Source organism: Heterocephalus glaber, unplaced genomic scaffold (assembly GCF_053883595.1).
Source record: "Heterocephalus glaber isolate CG9 unplaced genomic scaffold, H.glaber_assembly_v1.0 deba00001689, whole genome shotgun sequence".
Lineage (NCBI taxonomy): Eukaryota > Metazoa > Chordata > Mammalia > Rodentia > Bathyergidae > Heterocephalus > Heterocephalus glaber.
In genome coordinates this window covers 8,954,885-8,967,512 of record NW_028258414.1, presented here as the reverse complement: position 1 = coordinate 8,967,512, position 12,628 = coordinate 8,954,885, and the positions used below count along the sequence as shown (strand labels likewise).

The 12,628-nt window shown below is 44.2% G+C and overlaps 1 protein-coding gene and 1 long non-coding RNA gene across 4 annotated transcripts in view; one reads left to right on the top strand and one right to left on the bottom strand.

The window, feature by feature from the left end:
• The window catches only part of Dis3l (DIS3 like exosome 3'-5' exoribonuclease), a 31,115-nt gene extending 30,346 nt beyond the window's left edge, over window positions 1–769 (bottom strand). For all 3 annotated transcript variants that reach the window (XM_087199139.1, XM_087199141.1, XM_004855607.3), the window contains exon 1: window positions 171–769. In XM_087199139.1, the coding sequence (XP_087055265.1) occupies window positions 171–621 (451 nt within the window). In that variant the 5' untranslated portion in view covers window positions 622–769. The remainder of the gene's footprint in view (window positions 1–170) is intronic.
• Window positions 770–944: 175 nt separating this feature from the next.
• Window positions 945–11,994, top strand: LOC110344141 (uncharacterized). Its single transcript, XR_002386469.2, has 2 exons — window positions 945–3,941; window positions 6,430–11,994. It is a non-coding gene; the product is annotated as an uncharacterized LOC110344141 (long non-coding RNA).
• The last annotated feature ends 634 nt before the right edge of the window (window positions 11,995–12,628 follow it).

The window sequence follows — 12,628 nt, the reverse complement described above, 5'->3', positions numbered from 1 at the left end:
GGGGCGCCGGCCTCCGTCCCCGCAGGCGGCAGGGCGGAGCCATCGAGGAGTCCTCGCCGCGATCAGGCTGGAGGTGACCCCACGAGGCGGGCGGAGGCAGCAAGGGCCGCGCAGCCCCCGGTGAGCACCCCGCCCGGCCTCGCTCCTTCCCGCTCCCTGGCCCCGCGCACCGTGGCTGCAGGCCGCCGGCCGCGCGCACAGCGGGCTGTGGCAGGGCACGCAGGCCCGCAGGTAGTGCTCGCGCACGATGCGCAGCGTCCGGCCGCGGAAGGTCCGCAGCAGCAGCACCTTCTCCTGCTTCTGCAGCATGGCGGCGGCGGCGGCGCTCCGAGAGCGCAGGCCGCGGCGCAGGCGGAGCGAGGCCCTGGCGTCAGGCCCGCCCCTCGGCCCCAGGCCCTGCCCGGTTCCCGGGCGAAACCGCCATAACGGCCGCCCCGAGCTCTGACCCCGATCCCGATCCCGATCCCCGTCTCTCAAGCCCAGCCCGGAGCGTGCGTGCGGCCCACCCTGGACCCAAGGGTGCTCGGGACTAGACACGGAAGCTGGTTTCGAGGCCCCGGGGAAAAAGTCTGGAGCAATGGAAAGGCTGATCACATTTTGGTGTCTACTCCAGGTCCACATGGGAAGGGGCTGCCTTGTTAGTAGGGGACTTAGTAGTTTTTTCTTTTCTTTCTTTCTTTTTGTTTTTTTGGTCGCTGTCTCTATATGAGCTGAGTCAGCGAATAAACTGGCCACCCTGCTAGCCAGACCTTTTTTTCCCTCCTTAAAAACAGGGCGTGGTGGCGCATCCCTGTTTGTAATCTCAGCAGTTGGGAAGCTGAGGCAGGAGGACCGTCAGGATTTCGAGGCCATACTAAACTACATAGCGAGACCCTCTCTCAAAAAACAAGCAAATAACAAAACAAAACAAAAGCAAATGAAAAAACACATTGCCACTGATACAATCAAAATATATTGATCCTTTATGCCTTTCGACAAAGGGACTCATTCTCTTCTGAGGTCACAGACCTTGATGGCCAGAAGCACCCCAAGCACTCAGCACGGCCCAGCTGCACCACAGCTTTGTACATCAGAGCGTGGGGCTTTGGGATCCCCGTTTTACAGACTGGGAGGCTGAGTGGCCGAGGCCACCCAGTTATTAAGTGGCAGAAATCAGCGCTGAAGCCTAAATGCGGCTGAATCCGCAGCAGATGATTAAGTCGTCATGGTGCTGTTCCCTCACAGATGACACAGGGCTTGTACTGTGTCTGAGCAGTTGACAGAGAGCTTGACCAGCTCTATTAAGGCAGTGCCTTCTGAGTGGACTTGGGCTACTGAGTTTTTCCTGAGTATACTCCGGGAACCCATATAGGAGGCACGGTCCCTCACTCGGTTTACCTGTGTGTCAAGTGGCCTTGCAGTGTGACAGCCAAGATGGAACCACACAAATAAGAAAAGCACACAGAGTCCTGTTTCGGGGACCAGTAGCCGGGTGGCAGCAAATTGTGAGGATCTGAGGAGGGGTCCTCACCTCGCCAAGTTCTCCGAGGTTGAGGGTTCGGCTGGCTCAGGGCTAACTTTCTCAGTGCTTAGAATCTGAAAAAAATGACAAATGTGGATGATAGGCATCACCTCATCTCTGAAGCAGATCATGAAGTAAATCCTGGACCAATGAATATCCAGTTTGATTCATCAGACCTAAGATCCAAAAGATGAAAGCAACACTGAGATTCCACCTCACCCCAAAAAGAATGGCTGCTATCAAGAAATCAACCAATGGGCCGGGGATTTAGCTCAGTGGTTCCGGCGCCTGCTTCTCAAGCGCAAGGTCCTGAGTTCGATCCCCGGTACCAAAAAAAAGAAAAAGAAAAAGAAAAAGAAATCAACCAATAACAAATGTTGGCGGGGGTGTGAGGAGAAAGGAAACAGTCTCCATTGTCGGTGCGAGTGCAGACTGGTGCAACCACTGTGGAAATCAGTATGGAGATACTGCAAAGAACTAGGACTAGAGGACCCATTTGATCCAGCTATTCCCCTGCTGGGTATCTTCCCAAAAGAATTAAAAGAATCATACCACAGCGATATATGTCCACCCACGTTTATAGCGGCACAGTTTGTAATAGCTAAAGATTGGAAACAGCCCAAGTGCCCATCAACTGGAAACTGGATAAAGAGGATGTGGTTTTTTTATAAAACAGAGTACTACTCAGCCATAAAGAACAAGTAACTAGAGGGCTGGGGATTTAGCTCAGTGGTTTCTCCACCTGCTGCAAAAGCTCAAGGACCCAAGTTCGATCCCTGGTACAAAAAAAAAAAAAAAAAAAAAAAGAACAAGTAACTAGAGACATTTACAGCTGAATGGATGCATATTGGGGCCGTACTCAAAAGTGAAATAAATAGGACACACATGTGTAAATGCCAAATAGTTTCTTTAGTGTGAGAAACTGAAAGTGTAAGTAAGAATTAAAATGATTAAAACGAATAATTGATAATTCAAAATAGGAAGAAAAGGTCCAAAGGGGTAGGGGTAGGGGTGATGGGAGGGGAAGGGGAAAGGAAAGGAGAGAAAGGAAAAATTATGAGAAAAGGAAAAAAAAAAAGGAAACAAAGTCTATGTAAATAGGGAAGGGCGCACAGGTAATGGGGAAAAAAATAAGAACCAAGATATGTCATGTACAGGTACAAGCACCCAATGATAAATGTAAACGTACTGTATACCTAAAATGTACCAATAAAAGAATTTAAGGGGGGAAAAAAAAAAAAGCACACAGAGCTGGCCCACGGACCAGAGGGCAAGGAGGACACACAAAGGAGCCTCAGCTCCAGTCCTGGAGGTCTTTCCGAGAGCCCAGGGAACAACTAGGAACCAAATTTGTCCCCAACACAAAAGCTTCACACTGCTGCCCCCATACCCTCCAAAGTGCCCCTGTCCCCGTCTTTCTCTCATGTCTGATTATATGGGGGCTGGCTTTGATTAATTGATTTGCCCTTAATATCTCTCTTTAGCACTTTATAGCTTCCAACTTTCCCCAAATTGGGACAAATGATCTTTGAAGGAATAGAATATGTCTGGATTTCTATTGAGAGTTGGTTCCATCAGTATTTTATTTTATTTATTTTAGGGGGGGGTACCGGGGATCGAACTTGGGACCTTGTGCTTGCATGGCAGGCGCTGGAACCACTGAGCCAAATCCCCGGCACTCCATCAGTATTTTAAACAATCCAAGGCCCACTGAGCAGCTCTTTTGCAGCAGTATTGTACAGGTTTTTAGTTTTATTTATTTAAAGGGAATTCCCTTTATTCTTAAAATGGGTTATCTAACATTCTTAATATGGGTTATCTTTCTGGTTGCTTGGTTGGTTGGTTTGCCTCTTGACTGAAAAAAGGTGTCTTTAACGTGAGAATGTGCTACTTTATACCGCAGTAACATACAATTTAAAAACTCTCAGTGTTTAAGGCAAGAAGTTGTCTGGGTGCCAAGAGGCTCTGCTCTGCCTTTCCCCTGGACCCAGGCTGATGAAGGAGGCTCTCTGGAACCGTGTTGGCCATTGGCAAAGGAGAGAAGACTCTTTAGAGAGCCCACACCAGCAATTAGAAGTTCACTGCAGAAGTAATGTGTGTCACTTCCGCCCAGCCAGAATGAGTCACATGACCGCAGGGGCAGGAAGTGGGTTCTCACCTCAGGTCTCAGCGTGCTGAAGCCGGAACAGGACTGGTGAGGATGACAAATGTCCGAGTAGAGACCAATGGCAAAATATGGATTCTCCAGGACACTTAGAAAGCAACTTAGCAAAGGGAAAAAGAAGTAGAGGTCCAGGAATCAAGAACGAGCCCACAGGAAAGACTAGAACTACATAGTGAGATCCTGTCTCAAAAAAAAAAAAAAAGAAAGAAAGAAAGAAGCAGCTTGGAACACTAACTCTGGCTCTCAGGGAAGGGAACCTATGTGGAATGATACAAGGTAAGTCCAAGCAAGGCAAGCTCAGGTTGTTCCCACCCTCTGTGGTGAGAAGCCAGGCTAGTCCTATGATTTTCTGAAGAGACAGGGCCTGAAAGTGTTACTTGGCTTTGGGGTGCTGGAATCTCCTTCTAGAGGTAGTTTCTAGGTTCTTTTTATCCTGAACAAAGAATGGTCAAAGCAAGCATGAAATGAATCAAGTTTTTACATTTATTAAAAGTAGAAAAAAAAAATGCTCTGCAAAGTGGGGGAGGGCCATGATAGGTCTCCCACCACCTCAGCAGCTATTAAGTATAGTAGCTGCCCTCTTCCTATGGTGCCTTGCCCCCTCCCCTGTGTGACATCATGCCAAGATGGTTGCTCCCACCAAAGAACAAACCCTTCTTCCCAGCATGCCCCTGTTCCAACCTAGACAGTAACCTAATACTTGCTCACCTCCTACCACCTAGTGACATCACCGGCTCCTCCATTCCCTAGTCACTACCTCACTCAACCCCGCCTCAGCCCCTACAAGCCCCACCCCAGTCTCTATAAAAGACTCTCCCTGCCCCAGCCATATTGCTTTTGTCTCTCCTTTGTTCAGAGACAGCCCGGCAGATCTATTCCCCTAATAAAGGCTTGTTGTGGCCTGGTCTGGTCTTGGTCTTCGGCCCTTTTACCTGACAGGCCAAAAACTAGAAAAAGAAGTACATTAAGTTCCCGACTAACACAGATATGAACAGACCTCACACTAGGTATATTCATAGTTGCAGAAGTATCTCACCGTGCATAGTGTGTAGTAGTACAGAACATTTGGGGACTTCCTGTATTTTTTTTTTTTTTGGTACCAGGGATCGAACTCAGGTCCTTGCACTTACACAGCAGGCGGCGAAACCACTGAGCTAAATCCCCAGTCCCAACTTCTTGTATTTTTATGTGTGTGCCTTTTTAGTTTTTTTTTTTTTTTTGAGACAGGGTCTCACTATGTATTCAGGCCTTGAACTCACTATGTAGCCCAGGCTAGCCTTGAATTCATCTCGATCCTCCTGTCTCAGCCTCCTGAGTGCTTGCTGTGTGTATTTGGTTTTTTACAGTGTATATTTGTGTCAAAGTTGTATAAGACTCACTTTGCCAGACTTATGAATGAATCTGCCTTATGAACGTTCTTCCAGAATGAACTGGAGATAGCACTTTCTGATTGGTTCCAGGTGCAGGGCTTGGGCGCATGTCTCCTGGACCTCCATGATTGACAGGTTACATCCATTTGCTCAGATGCTTTCCACACCCTAATCTCCTGCCTCAAAAGTGCAGACATGCTGTCCAGCAGACTTCTTATCCCCCCTTGCTGCCTATTTCCAGCAGAGAGCTCAGTGGTCCCTTTGGTTTTCTCATCTGCCAACGTGATCAATCAATGTATGCCTGAGGTTAGACAGTTGCTACATCCTGGGGTGCATGGACAGAGGCACCTCTGGAGGAAGGAAGGCATAAAGCTATTCAGAGATAGCAGTACTTGGGCACTTAGAAGTGAGCAAACACTAACAAATGCTAGAGTAAATACCCTTAAGGCAGACATCCACCATTGACTGACCACACCCAGTGAGAAAGGTCTGGCAGGACCCAGCATTAGCATAGCAAAAACTGGATGTGGAAATAAATTAGGCCCTAGTTGGGACTCACTGTCTCCCAAACAAGCTGGTGGATTCCAGTCCCACAGGCTCTGGAAAGAAAGCAGCCACTCAAACATGTGGAGGGATTTTGTTGTTGTTGTTGTTGTTGTTTTTGGTCTTTACTTATTTTGTTTTCTTTTTTTCCCCTATTTTTTGCTCTGTTTTTATTCTTTTTTCTTGTTTGTCTTTCTCTGTTATTTTTACCTAATTCTGTGGACTTTCTTTTATTTCTTTTATTTTATTATTTTTCTTTTATTTATTTAAAAAATTTTTTTTTTTTTTTTTTTTGTACTGGGGATCAAACTCAGAACCTTGTGGTTGCAAGGCAGGTGAGGTGCCACTGAGCTAAATCCCTGGCCCTCTTTTATTTTTAAATTGGATTTTTAAATCTCGCTTTTCTCTCCTCTTTCTTTACAAATTTTACTTCTTTCATTTTCCCCCTCCCTCACCTTCATTTTAATTATTATTATTAAGCTTTTATTACTCTTTAGCTATTTAGTTGACTCAATGTTGCTGTTGCTGAATTCTATTGTTAATGGTGATATAGTTGTTACTTCTAGTAGATATTCACTGTATGTCAATATTTGGTTTTATTTGCACCTATATTATTGTAGATCTCTTTTTTATTGTTAAGAATGGGATAGTTGTAGTTATTATTGTTTCTTATGGAATGCCAATAATCAGTCAGTCCTTGGTTCTATTATCATTGCTGATTTCTTTTCTATATTTAATGGTGGCATAGTTGTTGCTTTTAATGACATTTTACTATTTGCCATTATCTAGTCTTTGTATCATTAACAGTATTGGGGTTTGTTTTCTTCTCTCTGTGTGGGGCTGAAATCAAGCCCCTAGAAGGTTGGACACTAAGAAGACCTCCAAATATTATGCTAAGAAGACTTTCAAATATTTGGGGTACCAACACCAAATGCAAGGACACATCAGAGGACATCAAACTGAACTAATGAGATCTCCACGGTAGGGCCAGAGTTTCTCTACCCCAACTGATCTTCAACTAACAGTCCAAAAACAATAGAAACACAAGAAAACAAGGCAGGAAGATGTCCCCCCAAATCCCTTACTTCCCAAAAGCTGATTTTATGGACACTGAAGTAGGAGAAATCAAGGCAAAGAACTGAAAGACCAAATGGTTAAAATATTTGAAGAAGGGCCAGGGATTTAGCTCAGTGGTGCTGCACCTGCCTTGAAAGTGCAAGGTCCTGAGTTTGATCCCCAGTACTAGAAGAAAAAAAAAATTTTGAAGAGATAAAAGAAGAAGCATATAAGCAAATGCATAAGATGTTCCATAAGTTCAAAGAGGATTTAAACAGGTCAAGGATTTTACCAATAAAGTGTTAAATGAGGTTAAAGAAGAAACAAACAATAGGGCTGGGGATTCAGCTCAGGGGTGCTGCAGCCAACTCGAAAGTACAAGGTCCTGAGTTCAATCCCTGGTACTGGAAAAAAAAAAGAAGAAGAAAAAGAAGAAGAAACAAACAACAAACCAACTGAATTAAGCAAGACAATGTAAAATATGAATAGCTACTTGGGAAGAGTTAGAAAGTATGCAAAGAAAGTAAGCAGAGGTCGATGATATGAAAAATTCAGTGGAAAGCATGAGTAGCAGACTTGACCAATGTGAGGACAGTGTCAGAAACAGGAGATAAAGTGGATGTAGTAGATCATAAATCCAGTGGTACCCTAAAAATCACAAGACACCAGGCAGGTTGGATCCAAAGGAAAAAAACCAACCTCAGAACTGTAGAAATAAAGAAAAAATTAGAAGATGACTGAAAGGATATAAAAAATTAATTCAGTAAAATCATAGCTGAAAAATTTTCAAATGTAGGGAAAGGAGTCACTATTCAAGTAGGAGAGGCATATAAAACCCCAAATAGACATAACCAGAAAACAGCCTCTTTGCAACACATAATCAAAATTCCAGAAATTCAACAAAAGGAGTGAATGTAAAAGCTGTTAGAGAAAAACAGCAAGTATCTTATAAGGGGAAGCCCATCAGAGTAACTGAATTTCTCAGCCCAAACCTTAAAGGCCAAGAAAGCCTGGAGCAAAGTTTTCAAGCCCTAAAAGATAACAGTTGTTGCTAGGTGTGGTTGTGCACATCTGTAATCCTAGCACTCGGTAGGCTGAGGCAGAAGGATCACTGTGAGTTCAAGGCCTGCCTAGACTACATAGTAAAACCCTGTCTAAAAAAAAAAAGAGTTAAAATGTGTTATGTACATATGTAGGAACTCAGCACAAAAGATTATGTACTACAAACATGTACTAATAAAAAAAATTGACAGAACTAAAGATTTTCCATGACAAACCCTAAATAATTACATGACCACTAAACCAGCATTGCAGAAAATGCTTAAAGGGATCCTAGACAGAAACAGGGACGCCACCAGCACCAAAGCACCCAAAGGAAAATACACATTTGACAGGGAGAGGAGTTAGACAAAAGGAAAAATAAAGGAATCAGCACTGGAAAAATAATGCAATGGTAGGATTCAATAACCACTTACAATAATACTGCTCCATGTCAGTGGCCTCAACTTCCTAATCAAAAGACACAAAATGGCAGATTGGCTAAAAGTGCAATAAAAAATTGCCTACAGGGACCAGGGATTTAGCTCAGAGGCTCTGGTGCCTGCCTCACAAGGGTAAGGTCCCAAGTTCGAACCCCAGTGCCCAAAACAAAACAAAACAACAACAACAAAATTGCCCACAGTAGGCCATCCAAAAGGAAAGGCATAGTCTGAAATTGAAAGATGGAAAATGATACTCCCATCCAACTGCAGGATTAGATATTTTATTTTCAGACACAGCAGTCTTTAAGCCAAAACTAATCAGAGTAGACAAAGATGGCTATTTCATACTGGTCAAAGGAACAATTCAATAGAACTGTAAATAATTATGGACCAAATGTCAGTGAACTCAGTTTCTTTTATTTTTTGAGACAAGATCTTGCTGTGTAAGTCAGGCTGGCCTTGAACTCACTATGGAGCCCAGGCTGGCCTCAAATTTACGTGTGATCCTCCTGCCTCAGCCTCCTGAGTATATGGGCCACCATACCCAGCCTAGCCACCACACCCAGCCCAGTGCATCCAATTTTTAAAAACAAAAATTACTGGATTTAAAAGGACACCAAAGCAATCATAGGGGGGAGTTCAATACCCCACTCTCAAAATTAGGTTACCCAGGGGCTGGGGATTTAGCTCAGTGGTTCTGCCGTCTGCCTCGCAAGTGGAAGGACCCAAGTTCAATACCCAGTACCAAAAAAAAAAAAATTGTGTTACCCAGACAAAAAAATCCACAAAGAAACATCAGAGTTAAACCACACCATTGAACAAATGGACTTGAGAAATATCTGTAGAGTGTTTTATCTAACAACAGCAGAATACACATATTTCTCAATAGCACATGGAACTTTTTCCAAAATAGACCATATCTAAAGCATGCTTAAGTAAAGACTAAAGAATTGAAATAATCCACTGCATACTATTGGATCATAGTGGAATGAAGTTGGAAATCAACAGTAAAAGAAGCCACAGAAATTATGCAAACAGCGTTTAGGCAATATGTTATCGAATAATCAATGGATCACAGAAGAAATCAGGGAGAACTAAAATAGTTCCAAGAATCAAATGACAGTGGAAGCATAACGTACCAAAACCTTTGGGACATAATGAAAGCATTTCAAGAGGGGAGATTAGAGCCATAAATGCACCCATAAAAAGAACAGAGTGACCCCCCAAATCAATAACCTAATGGTGTATCTCAATAACACCAGAAGACAAGAACAATCCAAATCTGAAACAAATAGGAAAGAAATAATAAAGATCAGAGCAAAGTTAATGAAATTGAAATTAAAAAAACAATACGGATAAATTTTTTTTTTTGGTACCAGGGATTGAACTTGGGACTTTACGCTTGTGAGGCAGGTGGCAGAACCACTGAGCTAAATCCCCAGCCCTAAAAGAACAATACAAAGGATCAGTGAACCACAGGACTGGTTCTTTGAAAGGATGGGAAAGCGGACTTGGGGAGAGGGGAGCTGGGAGGAAGGGCAGGGGAAATAAAAGGATCAAGATGTGATGTGAATGTACTGGTGTCCCCACAATGAATGTGTTCACTAGGTATCACGGTGATACATTAATAAAAAATTGGAAAGAGGATCCACACCCATGGCTACCAAGTAGAGTGCCTCTGCCTAAAGCCCTTGGCCCTAAATCAGTCTGTTCTGCCACCACCCTAACCCTGCGGCTTGGGACTGTCCCAGCTCAGCCCGAAGTGTGGTTCTTCATGTCCCACACTCAGATGAACCAATAAGCCAGTGCCCATTACTCCATCATCGCTAACTCTAACCACAGTACTTCAGTATGTGATTTCTTGCAGTGGAGACTGGCTCTCGTCACCAACTCCGTGTCCTTTCTCTCTCATGCACATGACGCACATGTCCTAGTGTCCCTTGTGCCCATGATGAGTTGTAGCTGAGTTGTGATGACACCATTTCCGTCCTGGCCTACAAACCCCCATGTATGCTCCTCTCTCCTGTTCCCCAGACCGGATGCCAATGCCCGGGGGAGCTTGGAAGCCAGCACTGAAGGTGACAGGACCCTTGCTACCGCCACCAACATGGGTCCCTAATGGGCCCCACTCAGGAGCATCTGCAGTGGGCTCCCATAAGGGAGAAACAAACTTTTGTTACAGCAGCTACTGCCACCCCGATCCATCCTCACTTTGCAAAGGGGATTAAAGATCTTGCCCGAGAGTTACAAGCTGTCTGTTCAATAACCCCTCGCTAGATAGTAAACATCCTTAGGAAGCTGCTCAATGATTTCTGCTGTGGTTCTAAATGGCCCAGCCCCCTAGCAGGTGGGGGTGCATCTGTGGTCTGCCATAGGCCACAGTGCCACACTGGGCCCAATGCCTGATGTCTTGCTTTCTGCTCCGATTCCCCCTCTTCTTGTCAATCCAAGTGCAGACAAACAGTCCCACGCTCCGAGGCCAGAGTGTGGTGACTGTTTTTAGCATTCTGTTGCTGATGGCAATCTCTGACTGTGGCTCTGTTTCCGGGCCTGTGGGTCCAGGATTTCCAGGCTGAGCACCCGTGTGCTTATGGGGTGAGGCACTTGGAGCATTGATGCACCCCCTGCGGATAAGCCTTGGCATGCACGCGTCAGCACCTGCTGGATCACGAGGCAGGTGGAGGCACCACTGAGCCAAATCCCGGGCCCCAGGGCATCTTTAAAAAGGGCTGAGTAGCGGTGGCACTGCGCGTGCTTTGTAAGCGCAAGGTCCTGAGTTCGATCCCTGGTACCAAAAAAAAAAGGGCTGAGTGGGCAGGGAGGTTAAATATGTAAAAGCAATTCCAGCCAGGTGTAGTGGTGCCTGGCTGTAATCTCAGCAGTTGGGAGGCTGAGGCAGGAGGATTGCCATGAGTTCAAGGCCAGCCTGGGCTACATAGGTTAGCCTGAACTTACATAGCTGTCTCAAAAGAAAAAAAAAAAGGGCTGGGGATTTAGCTGAGTGGTTTCGCCACCTGCTCCGCAAGCGCAAGGACTGGAGTTCAATCCCCGGTACCAAAAAAATAAAATAAAATAATAAATTCCAGAAGATGAGCTCCAAGCACTGGAGTGGGTTATAGAAGCAAGCTTGGAAACATTCTGTATTTTAAAATTTACTTAAAATCATAATAGTACAACATGTTTGTTGCAATTCATTCAAACAATTTAGAACGCTCAGGAAAAATATTAAAGTTCTGTCATCATCCAAAGTCTATGCTCAGATTTACCGTGGTCAGTAGCTTATGTGCATCTTAAGAGTCATTAAAAATAACCCGAGGTCTGCAGCTCCATGCAGAGCCCATCAGTGGATGTGGCAGCAGCTAATTATAACCAATGTTACTCAGGCCTTTCTGGGGGCCAGGTACTGACCTCAGCACTTTCTTCGTTTTCTCATTGAGTCCTCTCACAATGCCTTGGCTCAGTAGCAAGGACAATTCCCTGGCAAGGAAAATGAGGGGGAGAAGGCTTGAAGCGAGTGTCCCAGCCCACATACACAGTGCATGGCAGACCCCGACTGGAACTCCAGGACTTCGGCTGCAGGGTTCACACAGCGATGACTCAGCTGTGCCACCTTTTAATCAGCGAGTGACAAGGGTTGTACAATGGGGAATTGGAAACCGTGGCATCCAAGTATTGACCCCTCCACTTTCCTTCCTTCTCCAAACCTCTGTGATTTCACCTGTGAAGTACGGCCAGCGGGACAGATGTTGCTGGGGATTGGTATTAATGAATTGATGATTCTAAAGGGCTGTGTAAATAACCCCATTTATCTAAAGAATCAGCTTGCTTTCATTTGTACTCCATGCTGGTGGAGAATAAATTGTTCCTAAGATTACTTTCCTACTTGTATCAGGGATAATTTAATTTCCTGTATGTTAAAGGCTGTTAATCTTTGATTTTCACTTCTCACAGCAGATAAAATGGCTCTCTGGTGCCATTCTAAACACCCTGGGAATCTCTATAACCTGCTTTGCAATGATTACTCTAAAATTTTCTGCTCAACTCTTTTTTTTAAGAGAAAAGCGTTTTGCGTTTACATTTGTATAGCTCAGCAATATTTTTACTGTAATCTAATCTATCGACAATTTTGTCCTTCTACCACTATGGGGCGCTGTTTCATTAGACTATATGCACATATACCTATATACGTATGTGCATATATACTTTTTAAAGTGCCTGTGTTAAAGTCCCTTTCATGCAAATATCTCAGTAGTGAAAACTTGACCTTTCACATACCTTCACTAAAATACATCCAATTACTTGAGACAAAAGAGAAACACACTGATTAATTCAGAAAAGAAAAAATCCTTTAAGTCTTGAGGTAGATGAGAAGAAAATTCAGTTACGTAAATTGCCATTTATCGTTTGAAAATAGAAACTTTAATATTGCTGTTTAATATTTTTGTATTGATGTTATTTGATGAAATTAAGTTTTCATCTTCTTGTAGGATTATTACCAGCCATGATGGTTATT